At 42.7% G+C, this 23,692-nt stretch overlaps 1 protein-coding gene across 2 annotated transcripts; it reads left to right on the top strand.

Moving 5' to 3' along the window:
* The first annotated feature begins 1,338 nt into the window (after positions 1–1,338).
* On the top strand, positions 1,339–23,304 carry G3BP1 (G3BP stress granule assembly factor 1). Of its 2 annotated transcripts, none has more exons than XM_035338598.1 (12): positions 1,339–1,493; positions 13,466–13,579; positions 14,828–14,909; positions 15,254–15,427; positions 16,220–16,310; positions 16,806–16,899; positions 17,268–17,472; positions 18,203–18,304; positions 18,807–18,918; positions 19,300–19,425; positions 19,534–19,643; positions 21,085–23,304. In XM_035338598.1, exons 2-12 carry the CDS (start codon positions 13,485–13,487, stop codon positions 21,289–21,291), a joined length of 1,398 nt encoding a protein of 465 aa, XP_035194489.1. In that variant the 5' UTR covers positions 1,339–1,493; positions 13,466–13,484; the 3' UTR covers positions 21,292–23,304. The 2 variants fall into 2 exon arrangements, with proteins under 2 accessions (XP_035194489.1, XP_035194488.1); XM_035338597.1 differs by having other exon boundaries at positions 19,513–19,643.
* The last annotated feature ends 388 nt before the right edge of the window (positions 23,305–23,692 follow it).

Genomic DNA, 23,692 nt, shown 5'->3' with positions numbered 1-23,692 from the left:
CCACACGGAGTGGAGCTGCGTGTGGGGATTTCGGCTGGCCTCGGCTAACCCTTGGGCGCTGAGTTTACCCTGCGCAGGCTGAGCCTCTGACAGGGAGACTGAGCAGATGATGCAAACACTTTTCCTAGCAGGCTGCCACGGGGACTTCCATTTTAACGGGATAGGACCTCGTTGTTTTGCTATTATATGTATATTATATATATGTAAAGGAATTTCCCGTCCCTGGATTGCTGCCGTTCCCATAGAGATGCCTGGCATCGCCCCGGCAGGGTTTATTTTAGCTGTTGTGCTGGGTCATCGGTCTCACGTTAAACTTTGCGACAGTGCGCGCCCCTGATTTATGAGCTGGCAGATTGCAATGCGGCGCTGCCTATAAATAAATAGCAGGGGGGGGACATCAGCACCACGCGTGGCCCCGTGCCATCCCCGGCCCCTATCTCTGCGCGGCACAGCAGGGAGAGGTCGGGCTGAGCTCGGGGATACGGCAGCGGGGGGAAGTCATTTTTAGAGGGTTAAATCTCTACTTCACGTCATAAATAGATGTGGGGTGGGATGGTGTACAAACAAAGGGAAAACACATCTTTGTAGCGGCTGACTGCGGGCTTCTCCGCTGCCCTGCTCTCCTCAGGACTGCCCCTGCCAGCCGCCCCGCTGGGATTTAGGGGGCATTTGGGGGGATCAGGGCACCCCCTGCCCGGCCTGGCTCTCCTCTGGGGCAGAGGAGCCGCCTGCTGCGCCCAGGAAGGAAGGAGGGCAGCCGGCTGAGCCACCCAGCCGTGCCCCGGGGCTCCCGGGGCCGGGCAGGAGGAGCTGCGGGGTGCCGACCACGGGTGCTGGGCCAAGGCATGGCCCCGCCGCCATTTTGTGCTCGCCCCCGCTCCTCCAGCAGGGGGTGGTGCTGGGCCCCCCGCGCGCGCTGCCTGGCCCTTTAAGGCCGCCGGTGGCTGCCTGTCCGTCAAAGCCCGTCGCGCGCTCCCATTGGTCGCCGCGCCCCGTGCCGCACGTTGGCCCGCCCCTATCTATAACGGGGTTTACCAGCACTTTCTCAAGGGCGCCGCTGCGCGCCTCAACCACACTACCGCGTCAGGGCAGCCCCGCCCTTCGCGCCTAGAAGGGCGGGTAGTGTCGTTCTATTGGCTGGAGGGGCGATCCATCAGGTCTCATCCCGCCCCGTCAGCCAGAATGTGGCCGCCTATTGCTTGTGCAGCGTGTCGGTCAATCTTCATTCCCCGCGAAGTAAGGCCTCGTGATTGGTGGAGCGACCTGCCGCTCACCCACTCCCTCACGCCCTCTCCCCCTTGCGCACCAATGAGCATCCGAAAGAGGGCAAGCGGCGCGCTCTGATTGGTGGATCCGCCTGCCGCCGGGCTAGGCTGCGCGCCGGATATATGCAGCCGGCGGCAGAGCACGCCGCTGCGTGAGGTGCTTCTCGTCCGCCGGGGCAGGCCTGTGGTGAAGCGGCGCCTCCCGCTCCCGTCCCGCTCCGCCCGCAGGTGAACGGGGGGGCCCGGCCCGGCCCGTCCGGGCGGGCAGCAGCCGGCGGGGGGCAGCTGAGGGGGGCCCGGCCCTCCCCCGTGCCCTCCGCTTCCCCCTCCCCGGGGCAGGCCGCGGCCTGAGAGGGGGTCTGGGGGGATCCCCCCCCGGCGCTGAGGAGGCCGCGGCCCCGCTCACGAGCCCCCCTGCCCCGGACCCGCAGGGGCCTTGTGGCGAGCGCCCCCCCCACCCCAACGGCCGAACCCTTCAGGGGGATGTGGGGAAGCCCCCAGGGCCCGCAGCGCCCCCGGAGGCTGCTCGGGGGGGTGAGGGGGAGGCCAGGCCCCCTCCGGGGGGTTCCCCGGGGTTGTTTTGGGGGTCGGGAAGGGGCCGCGGGGGTGCCGCATGGTGCGGGTCGGGGCGCGGGGCCGCCAGCTTTGTTCTCGGCTGGGCGCGCTCCGGGGGTTTTGTGTCCGTGAGGGGTGGGTTTTTTGGGGGGGGAGGGCTGAAAGCGGGCGGGGATGGGGTGCAGGGGGAGCGGGGAGAAAGAGGGAGGTGGCCGCAGGGAGAGGGGCTGCCCCCGTGGGGTTCGTGGATGGAGGCAGCCGGGGCTCCGGCAGGGGGGCGCCTATCTTGCCCCCGCTCCCTGCGTGACCTTGGCTGGGTCCGAGATTAAGGCAAGATTTAAATGCGAAGTGCTGCTGCAGGGAGGCTTCCCGGCCTCTTGCGGGGCTCTCAGTGTGCTGAGTGAGGGGGAGAGAAAGGGAAGGAAAACCCACAGGGGAAAGGTTTCGTGCATCTCTCACGTGCGCTTCAGTCTCAAGCTGTTCCATCGAATACGTTACTAATTTTTGACGGCCTTGCCTGGTGACCTCTTTTGTTAAGGCTTGCATGCATACAATCAGTTACTCGCTGCAAAGAAAATGATTTATTTTTTCCCCCCACAATTGGTTGAAAGCAGCCTTTGCAGCAAGCCGCCATGTTTTCAGTGCATGCTATTTTTGTCTAGCCTGTGCTCTCGCAGGCAGAAGTGACAGCTTTAGGAAATGTGGATGCTGCTATCAGGCTCCAAAAGCTAACGCTTCCAGGTGCCACAAATCAACTGTGGTGCGTGGTGGATTGTGTGCAGGTAACAAGATCTTGTAGATGGGCATCGTAAGGAGAAGGGGGTGAAGAAGTTGGGAAACAAAAACTGCACTTGGGTTTTTTTCTGAAGTCTTCATCTTGATCAAATTTTCATTTTTTGTTCCTTTTCTATAAAGAGTAAGACCAATAGTTTTTTACTTAAAAAAAAAAAAGTTCTGTGATGCTTCTGTGATTAGTAGGGAGTAGCATGGATGCATCCTGTGAGCTGGACTCACCTGTTCCAGGAGTGTTTCAGTTGGTGTACTTCATGCAGTGAAGTTGAGCGTTAGTTTTTTTTAAAAAAAAAAAGGCAGCTCAGTAGGCCATGTAGCGAAATTGAAGGCCAGTTCCAAGTATTTACATGCATAGGGGTCTCGTACCCCAGTAGTAGAGCATCTTTGTGATGGGAATCTCTAGGCTTTTTGTTAGTAACTCATGTTCCAAAATCAGTTTTCCCGAAAGGCAGTGTTAAAACACACTAGCAAGCGGAGTTCTGCGCAGTCCTAGAAAAAGGATCGCATCAGCTTTGGAACCTCTGCAAATGTACATCTTTAAGTCTAAATCTTCTTTTTGAAAGAAACTTGTATACGTGAAATCCAGCTGAACAGTGGTCTCCCTTGAGTTGTGGGAATAGAAGAACACAAGCTAGCCCCAGAAAGGGAACTTGTTGAAGTGTGAGTCCGTTTAGTTGGAGGCAGGAAAACGCCCTTGAAAGTAAAAAAGAGAAGACCCAGCAGGCCAAATTTCCTTTGTGCGTGTGGGTCAAATGTAAACATCAGCATCATCTGAAGGGATTCCTCGTTTTTTTGGTGACACTGCAATTTCAGAAACAAAACCAAAAGTAGATGGTGGGAAAGCTTTGTGTGCTGTGAGTATAGGACCGCTTTGCCCTATTGTTCACTCTGCTGCTGACACAACAGCATCAGCCGAGTTTGTCACACAACTGATGGTGCTCTGGGTTTGAACACCTTGGTTTTTAATCATGAAACCTTCAGGCACCTCATGAAACAGGAAGTTCTTTATCGTAGTCCTGGTTTTTGTGCACTTACTGCCTGTGGTCTCTTGAGAATGTACAGCAAAAGCTTGAGTTTGCTATCAGAATTCACACTATTAAAAAAAAAAAACAACCCTACTTCAGTAAGATGCACCTTGTTTAGCATTTCTTTACGAGGTGATGTTGGTTGTGGTACGCCATTCACTTTCAGTAGTGGCTGAGGGTATGTCTGAAAACTGGTTCAGGAAGCTAGCATTTCTTCTCCTCGTGGACTGTTATAGTAGCATATGTTGAGGAGCATGCTTTAATGCAAGTGTAGTGAAACAAATGGTGTTACTGTACGTGCACATCGATATTTCTGTTCATAACAGGAATTTTGAGAGAGCAGTCATGAGATTAAACAAATGGCTTATTGGATGAGTTAGAAAAAGCTTGAAAGCTTGAATTGAGTAGTTCTAATACTAGGATTGAGCCTTTTTGTCCAAGGAAGTAGTGTGATGAAAGAAAAATCAAAGAGGAAATCAAAGTAGAGCATGGCTTTGGGTGGCGCAAGTTGTTATGCTGCCTGTAGTCTGCTGTGCTTGAAATAAACCAAAGGTGGAAGTGATAGTTTTGTCTAGAAGAGTGGATATTTTTTACAGGTGCCTGTGTCAAACTTCCCGAATTGATTTGAAGAAACTAATAACTTTCTGCTGAAATGGCTAATAGACTTGATAGTCTCCAGCTACTTCACTGACCAAGTGGAAAAAACGCTTGGGGAAAAAAAAATGCTACCCCTAATGAAAATAAACAAATCCCCTTATCTTCAGCTAGTCTAAAAAGATACCTCAAACTTTGTTGGCAATGAGTATTATATAGGTCTGGAGCCCTAGTTCAGCTGTATTAAGGCTGGACCTCTTCCAGAAGGCCTAGCTGGTGGAGTACTTGCTCTGAGAGCTCAGAGATCGTGAGCTGTCAGTTGGGAGGCTTAGAACAGATTTGTACATTCCTTGCTGAGGCAAATGTGAAATGCTGAATCTTAAAATGTGGGTGGCCATCATCCATTTTCTTCTGCACTGCCCTGTACTGTTTCTAGTTTCACTTTGGCTGTTACGTTGATCTGTTTTGGTTTTAAATGTCTTAAAGTAACAATGCCATGATGGATCAGCCTTAATTGCTAGGCTCCTGTCTGTGTTTGGTGGTTGAGTCTCCTGTAGCTGAAACAGAGTTGACTTGGTTGGCTCCTAAAGGCATCTGTTGCTTGGCATGCAGGAAATACTTTGTCAAATCTTAATTCTCGTGACTTTAATCCAAGTGGGAGTGTGCTTATTTCATTTGTAATATCTGTGTAGCTAGGTGTTCTAATCTGCTTCATCTGAGTGCTTGGGAGTAACTTTGGCTTTTTACTTGAAGAAGCTGCAGTGGAGCCAAATGGAAAAACTGCACAGCTAAGAGAAGATGACTGGATCTGCTGCCAACTTCATCGAGTTGTTGGAGCAGCTCTTGGATGTCAAAACAAAACCTGTTCTAATGGCAAAATCATAGGGTATTAGTAGCTACTTCATAGTGAAGCAGTTCAGAGAGCAGCATGGACATAAAGCTGACTTAATTTTCATTAACAAAATAATCAGTAATTCAGACTGTCACTGGCCTTTAGGGTGAAATTTCCAGGGCTGAAATGTAGCTTTACAGAAAAATACTTCTGATTGATTAAAAAGTGTAGGAATATTTCTGTGAACTCTCAAGGCTTTGAGATTTGGGAGAACTCACATTTTTGAAGAGGAGTTAATTTGTGATTTCTGTCAAATCACAGGGGCCGATCTTCTGTGTAAAGCTTAATGCAACATAGCTATCTTGTGATGATCTGGATGCTCAGGGCCGATTATCTAAGTTTATCTTACATCAGGTCCCTTACAGCAGCCCTGCTTAACTTGCTTTATTTCCACATCAAGACAATTTTCATCTTTTCCTCATCAAATTAAATTAGGATATAAGCAGCTCCCAGAAGTGTACTGGTATGAAATGGTGAAGGGATGCGGCATGTTCCATTGGATTTGGAGCTCTTCACTTAATATAACATACCTGGCTACAAATGTTCAGTGGTTGAACTGCATGTTCAGAGGCACAAAGGGGTTCAGGGGAGTTGGTACGTGTACGGGCTATTGGGATTATCTTGGGGGTGACTGTTACTGGAGGAAGACCAAATTGTTTCTGGGTGTTCTAAAAACAAAAACACCAGCTGTTTACAGACCTGGGTGGTAAGACCTGCTGCAGGTGAGAGCTGACCTTTATTGCTATCTCATGAAGGTCCCCCAAATAGCAATGGAAATTCAGTTTGTACTGCTGAGGCTGTATGAAGTCTGCTGTGAGTAGCAGAGTCCTTCCACAGGAGGGGTTTAGAAAAGTAGCCATCAATTCAGAGCTCGCTTGCCTTTTGGGCACCCAGGAATACCAGAGGGATTAAGATGTCTAGTTTGGTGCTTCAGTATTTTCTAGTCAATAAATACTGAATAAAAGCAACTTAAATATGTGCTTTCTAGAGTTTCTACCTTACATTTGCTGCATCTCCTTTGTGTAAAGAGTGGCATGCAGATTGTGATGACTTGTTGAAGGTGCAGAGCCGTGCTAGGACATCTGAGAATGGAGAGCAAACACCTCACATTCCCCTCATAAATCTGTAGTACACGTTATTGAAACAAAAGTATTGAAATAAACTGCCCGTGAAACTTGGTGTTTTGGTCTCTTGGTAACAAGAAATAGCTGAGATATGTATCTTTGGAGTTTGAATATTCTTCTCCTGTGATACAGAACAGCAGTTTCAGAAAGTAATGCAAATACACTAGCTGCAGTCTGAACTTGACTGCTGAAAGGTGACCCTTGCTGGGTCATGGGCACAGGGCAGCTGTTACAACATTAACTCCGCAATAAAACCTTTTTCTTGATGCTAATTCTAAGCAGGAACCCAAATGCTTAGCTGCTTCTGCCAAAGTGCTAGTCTCCTTCTGTGTATCACTAATGTTGTGGTTTTCACTGAATAGAGGTGGTGACCGCGTGATACAAAGCGGTAGAAAATTGGAAGATGGTTGGAAAAGATTTAAAAAGGGAAAAAACAGACCCACAAAGTAGGCCCTGTATCCAGGGAAAGGAAAGTGTTGAAAGTGTTTTGTGGACAGAGGCTAAGAAGACTTGCTGAGAAACTCTTGTGATAACACTTAAGTATAATTCCAGCTTATTTTAAGATCCAATGTTAGATCACTTCTGTCTCCATTCCATTTTAAACAGGGCCTCATCTGCTGTTTGTCTTCAGACAGTAAGTGGGCCTTTGTGTTCCGAACTAGGACAGTATCTCTTACTTTCCTCAGATCACTGTGCTGTACTTACACTTCAGGTAGTTCTCTTCGTATTCGCTTTCTCTGCTTTTGATCTTAATGCTGTTGAAGCTGTATTCCTCTGAAGTGGTCACTGTTCATTTTAAATTCTGAAAAATACCAGTAAAAAATCACCAGTTTGTCTCTTCCTTGCTTGGCAGAGCTGAACAATACAAGAAACACTCAATGCTGACTGGAAGCTGGCAGACTCCATCGCATCCATGTACTTGTGGTTCACACTTAGGTTTGTTAGCAAAAACACAGGCTGACTTCTAGAATGACAGCTCTTCTGCAGCAATTCATGGTTTGTTTATTTGTATTCTTGCAGTGTTTAAGGGCTGTACATTGCTGCTGGGTAAGGCTTCCCATCTGCCACTGGCAAGCAGTGGTTTTTCAGTATTAGCATGAGCAGCATTGAATGTAATTCTGAACTTTTTTATCCAATTTTAAACATAATGACTCTTCTATCTTCCTATCCTGATTATTTTCTAATCAAATTATCCAAATAATTGATAATATATTTTTAATTCAGTTTTCCTAATCCTTTGTTTTCTAGTTAGTACAATGTATAGCTCTTCTGATGCTGTTTGAGACATACTGATGAAGGACCCTACAGAAAGGGGTTCAGGTATTGCTCTGCCTTTCTGCAGTATTATGCTAATAAAGCACAGATGTTTACCCAGGGTGGAGCATTCTGGTTGCTGTCTGATTTTCAGACTCCAGCTCTTGGCTCAGGTACCCTGTGAACAGAGGCACTACCTCTTTGTAGGCAGCATGGTTGTTGGATGGAAGATGCCATTCTTTATTAGTGGAGAAATGGCTGCATTAAGTATCCAGATCCATGTCTTGAAGACTACTAATAAAGGCTCTTCTGTGTGAGATACTTTGGACTGTACACTGCTCTGATCTTGGTTGAGGAGTACCTGTCTCTGGAAGCTTGTAGTCAGTACTTACTTCCCATGTCCTCTTAATTTGAATGCTTCTAACCTCATGATGTGTTGTAAAATTCACCTTTAAATGTTTCACTGTTCTTTGGGCAAGTTATCCTATCACATAGCTTTCAGCATATGGCATCAAAGTCTCTTGCCTCCTGTGGATCAGTGTTACCTCTTAAGATGATTTTTCAGACAGTGTTTTCCCCCTGGATCTGTCAAAACTCAAAAAAGTAGAACTGTCTGCTGGCAGGTAACTGTAATGGCTTGTGTATAAAATGCAGGCTGTACTGTTGTGGTACTGCTCCTTGTGACACTGTACTTCATCCATGTGACACCAGTAATGACTCCTGTCTTTTAAAGGAGCTTACTGCTTTGAAGCTTTTGTTGCTTATCTATTTGAGGTGCTTTTTCAGCACTTCATGGTTTGCTCTTGAAGTTAACAACTGGGATTGTTCTTTATTCCCTCTCCCCCTCAGATGGTTAATGCTGTATTAAAAGAAGGGCATCTTGCATCTCAGTGTATCTGGTATCTTGCTGTGTTTTAAATATGCATTTCCTCAAAAAGGCTTACATTACTCATCCTACTTGAGAGAAAGCTAGTGTAGTGATACAAATCCCTGGATGAGACAGGCTCTGGAATTTGCCGAGTGATGCAAGTTTGGCTTGTTTGTGTTTCATTGTTCGCTCTGCAGTGTTTTGTATCTCAGTTCACACAGGTACCAGCTGCCCTGGTTTTGTTTAATCAGCGTCAGGAGCAACCACCAGTCATGTAAAATGTGTGGAGAGGGGCAGCTAATGGGATTTTTTTTGCCTTTGTTGATTTAACTTATGCTTCTAGCAGGCATTACCTACAAAATATTAGTGAGTTTTATTTCATTTGTATTGGCTGTTTTTCTATTGTCCAAAGCAGTAGCGCAACTGCTTCTAATGTTGATTACTCCATTTAGATAAATGGTTTGTAGCTTTGAACATCCCCACCTCTTCCTAAGGAACCTGCAGAAATCCTGAATGACACTTCCTTACACAGTCCTGTTAATTATTGACCAGACCTGTAAAGTCCATCAAAATGGCTTTTTTTGCCAGTTTTGTAATGTGATACACTTAAATGTAGATGCTACTCTTCCATGTGAGCTTCTCTGGGTGTTTCAAATTCTCAAAGTCCTTTTATGTTAAGGAATTAATTGATATGAAAATAAGGAAGTAGAATTGCATGAGAAATTTGACATCTGGTTTAAAGGGGAAAAATATCTTCATCTGTGGAGCACATCAATTATATTGTCAGAGTTGCCTTTGTATAGTCGGGGTAAAGATTTGGAAATGAAAGATACAAATTGTACTTCAAAGAAGTTGACTAGGGTGTCGGAAGCAGTGTAACAGCTCTGTGAGAATATCTTAGTTAAACCTGTAATTAAAAGGTGGTGGGGAAGTGACACTTTTTATTCCGTAAAATGTACCAATTTGTAGAGAGAGGCTCATTTGATACTGTGTTCTTGTCTTACAGCACACCCAACAGCCAGAAGAGAGCATGTGGAACTGCTGTAGGATTGTTCCTTGTGTCTCCTGTGTAATATTCCAATCAGAACTACAATCTGTTGTAGTAGCTCTGTGGGTTTTTGACAGACTGCTGCTTGTATGGAATATAAGTCAAAAATAAAGTTTAGACAGCCAGTGGTTCACTTTGACAATTGTATAGCAGTCTGAGAAAATACTAGATTTTCTTTGACCCTATTAATTCTGTTAATGATAACGTGCTAATATGCTCTGTGGACCTAATTTTGCTAATACGCAATTCACATAAATGGCTCTAATTTACATAACTGTACTCTAGAAATTCAGTGCCTGGCATTGATTTCCTGCCAAGTAGGAGCATTGTAACAGATGGTGGAATTTTCCACTAGCCAGGTGATAACCGCTGTAAAGGAGGTATTTGTAAGTCTCCTGGCTTAAGGAAAGGGCTCAGTTATGTTGCAGAATTGTTCAAATATATTTGCTATAATTTGAATTACTCCATGTTTTATATATGGAGTAATATGCATATTTTTGAATGAATCTCATTGGATTTCCAGCTTTTCCTATCAATTCTCATCCTTTAATCTCAATTGACAACAACGTTTGGATAAACTGCTGTCAGGAGTAGTGTAGTGAGTGACAGCTCAAACATTTGGTATTATCATGATCTGTGCAGTAGAAATGTAGTATGAGATGTTTGCAGTTATTCTAAGGACAAGGAATAGAGAGGTGAGTAACAAACTGCTCGTGAGTGCTAGGGAGCTAATATTCTCTGGAGATGCTTGGCTTGTATCATTCAGGTTGCGCTGGCTGGGGCTCAAGAACAGATGGCAACTGGCAGAACAGCAGGTGCAGCAGGAGTAAAAACAGATTGTTGTCCACCTGATTTGGTCACACAGAGGTTTTCCCATTTCTTTTCAGATCCTAATGTAAACTGGGCGCTCTGTTTCTCCTCTTTCCATGGGAAGAGTTGGTTCTGAGATTTTTCACCCTCTGCAGTAGGAGTATGTCTGGTAAATATGACATAACCCTAGCCACTACCTGCCATATGTCTTCAGTGTAGTGCTCGGACAAGTCCGAACAGCACAGAAGATGATGTGAGTGCTGGTGGGTTAACGCAGGTGAGGAGTCCTTCACCGAGGACAAATCTGAAAGAGGTTTTGGTAGTGAGCTGTTGTGACTCAAGTCCTGCAGGTAACAGTTTCACATCCTGTAAGGAAACCAGCTTTGTACATTCATATTCTAGAAGCAATTGGAAAATAATTCTCAAAGGAGCCTGATTCCTTTAACAGAACTCTGTAGAAAATCTGCCTCTGCACATCTATAGGGATGTGGCTGGATTCCAGAGGAAACTAGTCTGTAAAAAAAATGAAATGCAGTCACTACACCCCCAACTTTCCTAGAAAAAGGAAAAAGGGGTGAACAAGGAGTGTGTATGTGCTGTCTTATGAGGAGCTCTTGTCCTTCTCAGTGTAGAGGATATGGTAGAACAGGTCTTCTAATCATAAACCCACAGCATGGGCAATGTTTTGAACTTCTGTGGAACAGTTGAGTCTTATGTTGCCTGGTAAGCCAAGCTGAGTCTAAAAAGTGAAGGTGTTGTCTGCCACTGCAGCTGCTTCAGGGTCATTCTGCTGCTTGCAGTGATCGTATTTCACAAGTGCTTTACAGGAAATAGAAAGTGAAATTAAGAAATCAGCACAGTACCCACAACTTATCCTTACTTGCCCTGTTGTGTTTTTCTTACTGTCTGATATTTTGTGGGGATCTAATTTAACATGCACTAGGAAGCAATCAAGTTAATAAATGAGGTTTTAATTAGTTACCTTAGACTGTGTTCAGTCTTGGACATCTGTATGTGTGGACACTATGCTTACGATTCAAAGGCTTTTTCAAAACCACAAATACTGGGAACTTCCTAAAATGAAAGTGGTCTACAGAATCTGAGTACTTCCTGCAGGCCAGACCCAACTGTGGCATAGCACTTTATCCATGGTTAGCTCTTGAGTATCACCAAACAACTGAAAGCTTTTTGATGTATTAAAAAGCCTGTTAGTTCTAGGTTGTGTTTAGTCTTACTCTGTGTGCTGTCACATGAGTAGTGTTTCCTTGTATGGTGTTGATATACACACTTCCTACCAAACAAGCAGGAGCTCATGTATACATTCATCCTCTGGAGCCTGTCAGATCTTTCTCTCCTGTATTTAACTAGGAAAAAGTGCATTTCAGAGATGGAGTAGGCTTTGTTTTAAAACTTAGAGAAAGTGGTGTGAATGGCTCACCTCTTTTTTTCTGTTAAAAGCAGAACAATGCACATCAATGCATGCAAAACTATATCAAGTTCTGCTGTAGAAATAGCATTTTAGTTATATCTTTGGTTTGAACCTTAAACTGCATACCTCCCAGGGTAGGAATTAGTGTGTTGTATCTCTACCTAGACTGGATGCAGTGCATACTGACCATTGCTGGTGGTTTGGGTGGAATTGCATCCTCAAATACACTACTGGCATGTTCTGCCACTGCTTAAATGTTGCCTTGTGTCTTTCATTTAGAGCATGTTTTGTGTTAGACCAGAGCTAGAGATGGAAGCAAGGTGCCAGATTGATTTGGATTTAACTTTAAGCAAAATCCCATGCCTCCTCTTGTATTCTTGTTTTGGGTGGAGTTGAAAGTTTTTTCAAAACCACGCTGCTGGATGTGTGAGGAGTAACTTCCTTTGCAGACCTATATGTGACATGCACTTGAAACTGATGTAGTATCCTAACCTGGTAGGTCACCTCTGTCTGATGAAGCTACACTTTGTTATCCATTCTTAGCATTTAAAGGAGTTCTTGTTTTTTGCTTTCATAACACTTCTTGAATTTCAGACAAGATCTTGGGGTCAACGGGACGAGGCTTTGCACAAGTGCACAGAAAAGGCAGTCTGTTCCCTCTGGCTTTGTTCAGGTGTTAGTTGTGGGCAGCTCTGTTTACCCTGGCTACAGGGTGCTGCTATGTGACAAGAGAAAACTTGTCGCAGCGTAACTGCCATGGCATGTGCTTTGCAGACTCCATCTGCATTGCTCTCTGCCAGAGGACCCACTTTGTCTGACTTCCATTGTTTAATTCTTTAGGTAATGCTACCGCTTGAAGCTACTCGTAACTGCAGTATTAAATACAAGCAGCTAAGTGAATGATGCCTTCTGAATTAATGGTGATTTCCTGGGGCTCGAGTTGGTTCTGTATTGATTATGATCTGTAGAATCACCTGAACTGTGTGCACCACTACCAGAGCATATTTCTACATTCTCCTTCCAGTTTCAGTCTGTCTTGTATGAGTTTGAACAGCTTGCATGAATACTTGAAGGAAACAGGAATGTGCTTTGTTTTGACGGACCCAGACTGAAGGGATATGTGTATAATCTACCTGCACATACTTTCTTGCAATTTACTGACTTGCTGAAGTTGGTAGAAGGTACCTAGACCAATTTGTCCTTTGGCCTAGGTATTTGACTGATCTTTCAGGTTGAAGTGATAGGTAACTTGCTGAGTTCAGGGTAAGTAAGGGAAAAGCAGCATACGTTTGTTTGTAGCACAGTAATTTTGGTATAATCTGATAGTCCTCTACAGCACTTGTCAGTCACAGGCAGGGAGTGCTGCGCTACTGACAAAAATAGATTGGACTCTTTCTGACCTTTTAAAAATGCCCTTAATACAGTAGCATAGGCTTTGCTTTGGAACATCTGACTTTTAATTCTGATTCTGAAGTCAAGTGAGGTAAATAGAACTTGGATCAACTGTAAGTGACTTAGCCACTTAGCAAATCCTATTGAAGAACCATGCTTGCTTGCTACCTGCATTTTACTGAGGGCTGCTTGTGCAGCCTCTCCCACTGCTGGTTTTTGCTTCCTGGTAGTCTTCTCTTCCTCCTCAGCACTAAAGATTGATGTATCTGAAAACATATCGGTTAAACTGCTTACTGTGGTAGAACTGCTAACAGGTTTTCATGCGTGCTTTCCACCATGATTACGTGGCTTATGCTGTCAGTATTTGAACAGTGATGTGAAATGCTAGTGTTTTATGGAGCTTTTGTTTTTCTTTAGCTTTCAGTTGACCAAAGAAATGGTGATGGAGAAGCCAAGTCCCCTGCTGGTCGGGCGGGAATTTGTGAGGCAGTACTATACTCTGCTGAACCAGGCACCTGACTATTTGCACAGGTAAGGCTCTGCTTCACTTGATGTTTTTTTTTCTGTATGCATTTCTTTTTTTTTTTTTTTGTAAAATCAATGAATAATCTTACTCCCATGACTTGGCTTGCCAGATTCAAGGTTTGGACATTTAAGTCTACTTTACCCAAGGCAGACTCTGGGTGTAGCTTGCTTTCAGTTCTAATCAACTAGGTTACAACACGAATAACGAAGGTTAAAGGAGCTATAAAAACTTTTGTTCTTGTTGCTATTGAAATACTGCTAGATGTATTCTAAATAAAAAAAGTATATTGTATGTTGCTTGCTACTTCTAGTTGTAATCAGTATAAATGAAAGCTGGATAAACATTACTCAAACAGTTTTGTTTGTCTTGGTACCATGCCTCCTGACTAGGGGAGAAACTGAAAAAGGCATGTACTCCTATATTGGCATGTCTCTTCATACCACCAGCTGCTTATTAAAGGAAATCAGACAAGTTATGAATGTAGAGAACTACAATCTGTTATTGAAACAAAATGGTCCTGTTTGATTGCTAGGTATCATACGTTGAGGACTTACCCTAATTTTTGAAGATAAGTCTTGCTATATTGTGCTTTGACGTGGTAGATAAACAACTCTTGAAACTTTCCTTCTTCCAGTCTCAGGGAAGCCTTCAAAAGGCTTTTCAGAGATTTTTCCAGTTAAGTGGACAGCTGACCTCCTCCTCTTGGGTCAGAGGAAAGTTTAGGACATGCTGTGGATTCCAGTTCTAGCCTTTTTTTTTAATCTGCTGTCAGAATGCAGTCCCATGATGTTTGCCTTTTTAGCTTTTCATTTTTAGTTATAAAATGGGATGCTTATGTACAGTGCTTTCAGTACTGTAGATGAACAAAAACTGCTATTGCTCCTTGCTGAAGCTTTAAACCAGAGCTTGAGGGAAGCCTTTCATGTCCTGTGTGTTCAGGATACTGTGTTACTATATACCCTTACACAGGAAGAGAACAGGGTTGCACCATCTAGTTTCCTATAAGAGACTTTGTTTTTGGCTATTAATGTTTGGGTATCTGGCAGAGCTGAACACTGCAGTTTATACATAGAACGTTGCATATTTGTTTTCTCCTTTCATCAAAAAAAATTGCTAGTGACACTCCGGAATTGTATGGCTGTATTCCAGTAATTAAGGCAGAAAAAAGTAGTGGCTTGATAGTACATTATAGTGTACTCTAATGTAGAGGCTCTGTGTTGTTGCACAACAGATTTTAAACTTCTTTCCAACAGGTTTTATGGAAAGAACTCTTCCTATGTCCATGGTGGCTTGGATTCTAATGGAAAACCAGCTGATGCAGTCTATGGGCAATCTGTAAGTACTTGGAAAAACTTAGTGTCATTTTATTCTTTTTCTGGTCTCCGTTGTGGTTGAGGCAGATATCCAGCTGTGATTCATTCACTTTGTCAAAGTGCTTTCTGTAGAAAATGGGGAGAAACAACTGCTTAATTATAAACAGCAATAGTTAAGCAAGATGTGCTTCCTTTTAGTAAAGTTAATAAAATTGCTTGCAAAGCAAAACAAAGAATGTTGCCAAGCTTGCTTGCTGGAGTTTAGAAATAGAATTTAAAACTGAGTGTTTTGTTTCCTTTCTTTGGAGGCTGCTGATTTAGCAGAAATGGCTTTTGCAGTGTAACCTTTATTCTGTCCTTTTGTAGGATATCCACAAGAAGGTGCTGTCATTAAACTTCAAGGACTGCCACACAAAGATCCGTCATGTGGATGCCCATGCTACCCTCAATGATGGTGTTGTAGTCCAGGTGATGGGAGAGCTCTCCAATAACATGCAGCCAGTGCGCAGATTCATGCAGACGTTTGTACTTGCACCTGAGGTATGCTATATTGAATGACAGTTATTGCAGTGCTCACACTCTAGTGTCAGATTTGAGGCCTTCTTGATTCACTGTTGGAATCTGAGGAGTTAGACTAGAAAGGTAGCTTACCACACAATCTCCAGTAATACTCTGGAGATTCCTAAGGAATATCCCTGCTTCAGTATGTTCATCTGTTAACCCAGAATATCATAACTGCAGATGTTTACATCTTGACAAGTGGCTACCAGGTATCTGCAACATACTCTTTTCCTGATGCATTTTAAAGTTCATTCTTTGATTTGCCCTCTATGAACTTGCCCTTGTATCAGGAAAGGACTAGTGGAAAGAGGAAAACACTTTGTCCTTTGAAGACAAAGGATCCAGATTTTCTTATTTTCTAAATGGTTTACTTGTTGTTTAAGTTGGTCCTCAAAATAGGCACCTTTTTTGAACAAAATAGTTCAAATAATTGAAAATGATGGTGAAAAAAAGGATTGCAAGATTACTTAATTCTTAGCCCTAGGTCAAACTGAAAAACATGCTTCAAATCAGAGAGCTGTGGCTCCTATTTTGTCAGTGTTTTTGTCAGCTATTGGAATAAAAAGCACTGAATTTCCTCCTCTTGGTTCATATATGCTTGACTTTCTAGTATGATATTTTTTTGGAATAATGCAGACTTCTAAAGAGGGCAAATTTGGATTTATCTTTAAATGGGAAAAGGGTGAGTTGCTCCATGAGCTTATTAGCTTATTTCAATTTTTACATCATTGCAGTTGAATATTGAATCAGTTCCTTCCTTTGCCCTTCTAGGGTTCTGTTGCAAACAAGTTTTATGTCCACAATGATATCTTCCGCTACCAAGATGAGGTTTTTGGTGACTCTGACACTGAACCTCCGGAGGGTAAGTACAGGCAAATCTTGGATGGTTCTGCTGCTGTTTATTCATGAGTCTTGTTTCAATGCTTAATTCCCATACTAGAGGAAGTATTTTAAAGCACTAGGCTTCATGGTATTCTAGGTCTCTTTCTTGCCTGTAGTTATACTCTTCTTTTACTATGCTTCAACAAGGAGTTGCAGTATACAGACAACTGCTATTTTTCTGGTATATTCTGTTTCTGTTAAAAGAACTGTAAGATGTAAGACTTTTGCTGAGCAATAGCAATCAGACTTCTAGGCTACAAATCTGCTTTTCTGAAGTACTTGGAAAATTTTGACCAAGGTCTAAAAACACAGTAACCTAAATGATAGCATAAGTATAAGGAAATATGTTTAATGTCATGTCTTGATATGCTGAAGAGCACAAATAGGAAACACAGGACTTCAAATACATGTTGTGGAAGATGACTTGGGCTTGTACTGAATATTAAAGCTGTGTGTTTTTTCTAATTTTGATTAGAATCAGAGGAAGAAGGGGAGGAACCTGAGGAAAGACAGCAGACACCTGAGGCTGTTCCTGATGATACTGGTGCTTATTATGAGCAAGCTGTCAGGTAATAATTACATCAGATTAATACAGGTGTTGTGTAATCAGACTGTTTGTAAAACAAGTCAAATGAACTTAATGCTACTTCTCATTGTCTCTTTTGACAGTTGAAAGACAGATGAAACTTAAGTGCTGTTAGGCTGAGTGCAGGAACACCAGATTTTCCGTAGATGCAGGGCTTTGGTTGGTCTGTAGTGTACTCATGTGAGAGTTGCGTGCTTGTGCAGTGTAGCCTCATTTAGACAGATAAGTGCATTCAAGAGGAAGAACAGAAATGTGATTGACTTCTGTATTGAACAAGTACTATTGCTTACCATCCAGTGATCTAATCAAAAATGATACCACTTCTGCTTCCTTTTTTTGTGGTGATAATAGCAATGACATTGAGGAACACCTGGAAGAGACAGCTGCTGAGCCAGAGCCAGAACCTGAACAGGAACCTGAACAGGAACCTGAGCCGGAGGTGCAGGAAGAAAAATCTGAACCGGTGTTGGAGGAGTCAGCTCCAGAAGAAACTGCAGAAAAGAGTCCTTCTCCAGCTCCTGCTGATCCAGCCCCTGCAGTACAAGAAGACTCCAGGGTAATGACAACGAGTGGCTCTTTCCTGTGGTGTAGTGGCTTCATCAGTGTTAGGCTCTGGTTGTTTTGTTCTTTGTTCTGGTGCAAGAACTATCTGGAATTAGATGCAAGTGCTTAAATGGTTTAATTCTTTCCCATGCCCAAGTTACTCTTTTAAAGTCCAGTTGTCTCCTTTCTGTTGGTTCCTACACAGTAATAGGTAGTTGAGATTATAGGTAGTAACTGCTTGACTAAGATACTAGGACCTCAAGGAAGGCTTTGTAAACTTAGTAGGTGTGTGAACTGTGACAGCAGTGAGAGGCTCAAATTCTTTGTTTGTAAACAGAGCTTCTGAAAATTTGAACAGACTGCAACCAATGTGCTAAATCAGGAAAATGGGTGAAAAGTGACTTTATTCCTAGGTGGTGACTTTTGTCACTCTTCAGTGTCAAGAGAAGCAAAAGTAGCCGAATATTCCAGAAAGCAATACTTAGAACTCTTGTGTGATACTTGGTGTTAGGCTGCTGCTGTGTCATATTTCAATTCTATGTGGGTTTCAGAAGTAGGTTAAAGTGTGACTTTGCTACTGTAATACGAAGTCTTCTGAATTGGAGCAACTTAAAGGCTGAATTCAGATTGTCAAGTAAAACTTAAGCTATCCTATTACCCTGTGTCTGTTAGCTATATCATCTGAAATACATTTCAGAGAGAGATAAGCACGTGGAGTTGAGTTACAATCTTCATTTCTTTAGACATTTTCCTGGGCATCAGTAACCAGTAAGAACCTCCCTCCCAGTGGAGCTGTTCCAGTATCAGGAATACCACCTCATGTTGTGAAAGTACCGGTCTCACAGGTAGGAATCCAGCACCTAGAGCCATTAAGTGCTAAACTGACTGGTAGTAAGCTGAGATGGGAAAAATGTAGTGAAATCTACTTGATTATGATCTGAATTCTCAGTCTCAGACTGGAGACCATCACAGGACACTGTGATAGATTTAATAAATGTTATTCCCTGTTTTCTGTATTGAGAAGGAATAATTCCTTGTGAAGGAAGAACAGGGAATGGTCATGTGAGTGCTGACTGCATCTGTAGTCTAAAACAAACATTACCCCCCCAAGCAGGAGAGGTGGTTTCTCTAATGGTTTTTCCTTTGCCTGCTGATGAACAATACTTCTGTCATAAATGAATTTATTGTAATATACACTGTAACTGTGGCCTTGCTGAGCCAAATTTAGGCTTTTTTCTGTATTTCCAAGATATTTTATCTATAACTTCATAGTAAACTCTTAAAAGCTGAACCCCCTACTGTTACGTTTGGTTCTCGCATGATGATTTGTTTTTTGAATTCATACAGCCCCGTCCTGAGGCAAAACCTGAATCTCAGACCCCACCACAGAGACCTCAGAGGGATCAGAGAGTGAGGGAGCAGCGAACAAACATCCCACCACAGAGGGGTCCTAGACCAAGTAAGAAAAGCTACAGGCTGTAATGCTGTTTTCTTCTTTGTTTTGGGGAATCAGTGTGATTAAAGTTCTGAAAAACTCATTAACTTCCAGTAAGTGAATATTTCTACCTAGATGGACTTTCTAGGTTATCTTACTGTGCAAAGCTCTAGAGCACTTTTTAGCATTCCAGAAAGTATCCAGGTTTCTATTCAGTCTTTGATTTCAGTCAGGTAACAAAAAGCAAACAGTTAAAAACTTGCTAAGGTGGGATGCTTACTTTTTATACGTGTAAATGGATAGATAGTTTGAATTCAGATCTTATAGTAAGGCATTTAATCTGACCATGCCTAGCTCTTTGTTTGTTTGGACTGGCTTTTCTTAAACTTTACTTCTATGTTCAAGTTCGTGAGGGCGAACAAGGTGATGTGGAAACTAGACGGATTGTGAGGTACCCAGACAGTCACCAGCTATTTGTCGGGAATCTTCCTCATGATGTGGATAAAAGTGAGCTAAAAGAGTTTTTCCAAAGTAAGTTGGCTGCTCTATCGTACTTCTTGGGGGTTGGGGTTATGGCCATCAGTGTGGTCAACAGAACATTCTAATGTGTGACCCAAGAACTTGGCTCTTCTCTTGCAGGCTATGGCAATGTGGTTGAACTGCGCATCAACAGTGGTGGGAAGCTCCCTAACTTTGGGTTTGTGGTGTTTGATGATCCTGAACCAGTTCAGAAGATCCTTAGCAACAGGGTAAAATAAGCTTTTTGTCAGTGAATAGTTGAGTGATTAGTTACTCCGTTGATAACAGGCAGTGTTTTTTCAAGTGACTGACAAGAAAAGGTCTCTTGGTCCCCTTTCTAACTTCATGTGTATTCTCAAGTGGGGTGTCTTTCCCTCCTATGTTAAGGACTGTACAGCACTTGTACAGGCAGTCTTTTGTCATCAAGGTAGGTGGTAACAACTCAAGTGAGTTAAAACTTATTATAGAGGCTTTTCCCAAGAGGTTGCTGAGCTCTGCACAGGAAGCAGGTAAATACCTTTCAGGGAGGAAAAGTAGAGTCTGACCTGTGTGGGCAAGGAGGATCTTTTTTTTGCCAGAAGTTGAATAAGAAGGGATTGAGAGAGAGAAACAAGTATCTTTTCCTGCAAGCCTGTGTAAATGTATAAATTACAGTGGATGGGCATTCTTAAAGTATTTTTAATGTAGACTTAAATCCTGTAAAAGCACTCCAACATACCTCCTGCCCTGCTTTGACCAGTGCTAAATTCTGTTGCTTTGTGTGTGGGCCCAGTGCTTTGGGCAAGCATGTGTCCAGAAACAGTAGGGCTCTTCTCAGGATAAGCTTGGCTATAAATGAGTTTTAAAGGATTTTGTAGGTAGTTAATAAAAAGATAAGCCTGATGTCTGTTATCTGATGTAATGTGAGTTTGCACTGGGATTGTAATAGTCAAAGCATCTTACTACAGTTGCTTTGACCAGCATAGCTGATGGCTAAAGCAAGGTGATATGCTTCATCCTTAGATCTGTTAGTTATGTAATCAGTTCAGCAGAATTAAATAGCTAGACTTTTCTAGACTCTTTATTTAATTAAAGCCTTTGGGCTGATGATGGTATATTTTAAAATATTTTTCACATCCTTTGTGCAACTACTGGAGTAAGTTGTTTGACCAAATCCTTATTCCTGTAGTTCTTAGTCTTGTAGACTTCAACTCTGGCTGCAGTGAGGCTTGTTGGATGTTGCTTACTTGTTCATCTCTGTTCTCATTTTACTGAGGTTTCTGATCTAGCAAGCTCTTGTTGCTGCAACTCTAATAACTTGAACCTGGTCAAAGTGAAAGACTTCACGGGCCTGTATAGCTAGGTGGTAGAGAGGATCCAATGTTGTATGTGTCAGAAGAAAAACTCCAGTGGAAGACTGGATTGCCACATGAATAAAATCAGGTTACTGTTAATAGTTTAAATCCTTTTTTAAAATAGTGTCAGAATGTTCAGCATTAGGGCTGAGACTCGTTGCATAGTCTGACCACAGTAAAACGAGTCTCGTGCTTGGCTGGAGAAGATACAAAAAATTTCTTTTGAAAACCACTTCTTGGATGGAAAGGAGGATATGAGACGAAGTTGCAAGCATCTTTGACTTGGAAGACTTACGGCTATTTCCTTAATGAAAGTACCTCTTTTCTTTTGTTACAGCCTATCATGTTCAGGGGAGAGGTGCGCTTGAATGTGGAGGAGAAGAAAACACGAGCTGCCAGGGAGGGTGACCGCAGAGATAACAGACCACGTGGACCTGGAGGCACTCGTGGGGGGCTGGGAGGTGGGATTCGAGGGCCTCCACGTGGAGGGATGTCCCAGAAGCCAGGATTTGGAGCTGGAAGGGGGATCGGGCAACGCCAGTGAATGCATCGTGGATGTTGACGTGGTGGCGCAAACCCTTTTTTCCTGCAGATTTGTGAATTTCAGCCTTGGGTATCTTGGAATGTGGCCCTAGCCTGTTATAGACTGCTACGTTTGATACTATTTTGGCCCCTTTTTGTTTGTGTTATGGTTTTGTGATTATTTTTTTCTAGTCCTTGTCCCAGATTCCAGCTTTGTGGAACAACGTTTTAGGAAAAGTGGATTTTAAAACGAAAAGAACTGAATTTCCTTGCTCACCTCAAACTTACGGACTGGATTTTTTTTGGTACCAGTGGTCTTTCCTAGAAGAATGTCTTTTTGTTTTTACTTTTTTCTCCCCTTCTACTGAATTTGGGTGCATTTCAGTCAGTGGAATAATATTTCACGTGCATGCGTTCAAGAGCCTGTAGGAAAACATAGTACTTGGCAAGTATTTCAAGGGCAGGAAAGCAAAACTATTGATTTATCCCTTGAGGGTCGTATGAACATCCTCTGATCTGGAGATATTGCCACTCGAAAAATTGACATTCACCTTTCTCTTTGTGGCGCTGTAAAAGTGGAATAATGGGTATCCGTAGAATCTTTTTTCTTTTGATACGTGATCACGGAAAAGAATTCTAACTGCTGTTTTACCACTTTAAAATTTTGGATTGTGGGATAGGTTTTAAATGTCTAGAACTTGACTCTTAAAACACTTTTCCTGAACTTGTGAAATTTTTTTATTGAAATAGGGAGGTTTTTTCATGTTTAGTTTGTATTTGTATAAAAAAGCAAAATTGTTGTGCCTTCTATTTATCTCTCATTCCAGTCTTGGCAAATTGTTTAAAAAAATAATAAAAATAAAAAAGGTCTAGATTTGCTTTATCAAGTCAAGAGTATGTTGGAGTTCTTCCAAGGTGAAGATGTTCTTCATTCTGTCACTAAGTCTGTTAGGTAGAGGTGGTTAGAGCTGAAGCTTTTTAATACTGTCTCTTTATCAGTTTGGCATTTGAGTAATCAAAACTGAGTAGTTCTTGGATGCAGAGCTTAATTTCAGCTTTAACGCTGGGCAGGTTCTGTTACAAATTTTGGGGAAATACTTCTGTCACATTCTTCCTCTACAACAAGTGAGTTTTGCAGTTGAGGCATTAATTTAATCTCCTGCTTCTGCCAAACCTGAAATAGATGGACTTTTTGTCAGAAACAAAGAAGGTGCCAGTCTGTCCTGGAATTAACAGGAATGCTCTCCTCTACTTCTTAAAGAAGCTGAATAAATGGATTCTGGTTGGAGAGATACTGTAAGATTTTACTGCACAGAACAGTGTATTTTTGTAGCATGTAAACATCTGGATGAAAATGCAGTATTGAGTCTACACCAGATTTTCAGAGCTCTTGATACTGAACAGTTCTTGTCTATTAAGCTTTTTCTGTGCTAAGGTTAATTTTATCCGTATTTTCTCAATTTATTAACCTCCGTGCATATGCAATAAAGATTTCTTGGCTTTTGTTTGTTCAAACAAAACTCTTTGTAGAACAAAACTGCCCTGCTCTAAAGGGCGGGTGGGTACTACCTGCTCCAGGGCAGTAACTTGCTGCCACTTAGGAAGTAAGAAACTTAATGGTTAAGCCTGGTTGTATTAAATCTCAGGGGTTTTGTTCTATTTTGGGTTTATTTTCAGTGTTGCATTGCTTCCCTTCTTATGAATGTTTCTCAGATATTTTGGTAAAGTGGAAGAGAACGAAGTGTGACAGCAGATAGCTGTGGTGTGTGCTCTCACAGCCAGAAGTACTGGAAATGCATACTGCTTCCTCTTGTGGTGGTAACTGGTATTTAAAAAAAAACTCTGCATTTTTCCACATCGGGAATGATCATCAAGTGAAGGTGTGCAACAGAAGTGTTTCACTGAACTGCCCTTGTTTGTTATCCTTCTCATGTGTTGTGTTTCTGATGTTCTTGATGTTGAATCTGAGATTGCAGTAACAGGTTGCACTTCGGACTATGAAAGTGCTATTAATAAAAACTTCTTTAGCTTAAAATCTGTGAAAGCATCCATAAACCTGAAAAAGCACTTCTGGACATCTCTGGCTTACTGTCATCTGGGTTGAGAAAGGTCTGAGGAATGTCAGTGAAGAACTGAAAAGCCCGTAAGGTGAAGTGTACGCTTGTTTCCATATTATGCTCAGTATCTTAAATAATAAGACTCAGTAATTTATCTTATGAGAAGATGACAGGTAAAATATTTACAGAAACGGTTCCTGGGACAGCTTGTGCAGAAATACTTTTCAAAAGTAAGTTACGTTGACAGCATCTCAAAATACAAGCTGACTTAGATGGTTTTTATTTGGCTCTTTATGGTTCTGTGACTACCTAGAAGGCTGTTTCAGCATAGCTGGTTACCGTAAAATGTATTGGCTTTTTTGTTTA

Source organism: Oxyura jamaicensis, chromosome 13 (genome assembly GCF_011077185.1).
Source record: "Oxyura jamaicensis isolate SHBP4307 breed ruddy duck chromosome 13, BPBGC_Ojam_1.0, whole genome shotgun sequence".
NCBI lineage: Eukaryota > Metazoa > Chordata > Aves > Anseriformes > Anatidae > Oxyura > Oxyura jamaicensis.
Note: the sequence above shows the minus strand (reverse complement) of the source record. Positions and strands in the feature narration are given on the sequence as shown.

What these genes read in the sequence shown, in the direction of transcription:
- G3BP1 (XM_035338597.1), top strand. Translation starts at nt 13,485, where the DNA reads ATGGTGATGGAGAAGCCAAGTCCCCTGCTGGTCGGGCGGGAATTTGTG. An exon ending in CGTTTGTACTTGCACCTGAG is followed by an intron (nt 15,428 to 16,219) that starts GTATGCTATATT and finishes TTGCCCTTCTAG; the next exon opens with GGTTCTGTTGCAAACAAGTT. An exon ending in ACAGAGGGGTCCTAGACCAA is followed by an intron (nt 18,919 to 19,299) that starts GTAAGAAAAGCT and finishes TCTATGTTCAAG; the next exon opens with TTCGTGAGGGCGAACAAGGT.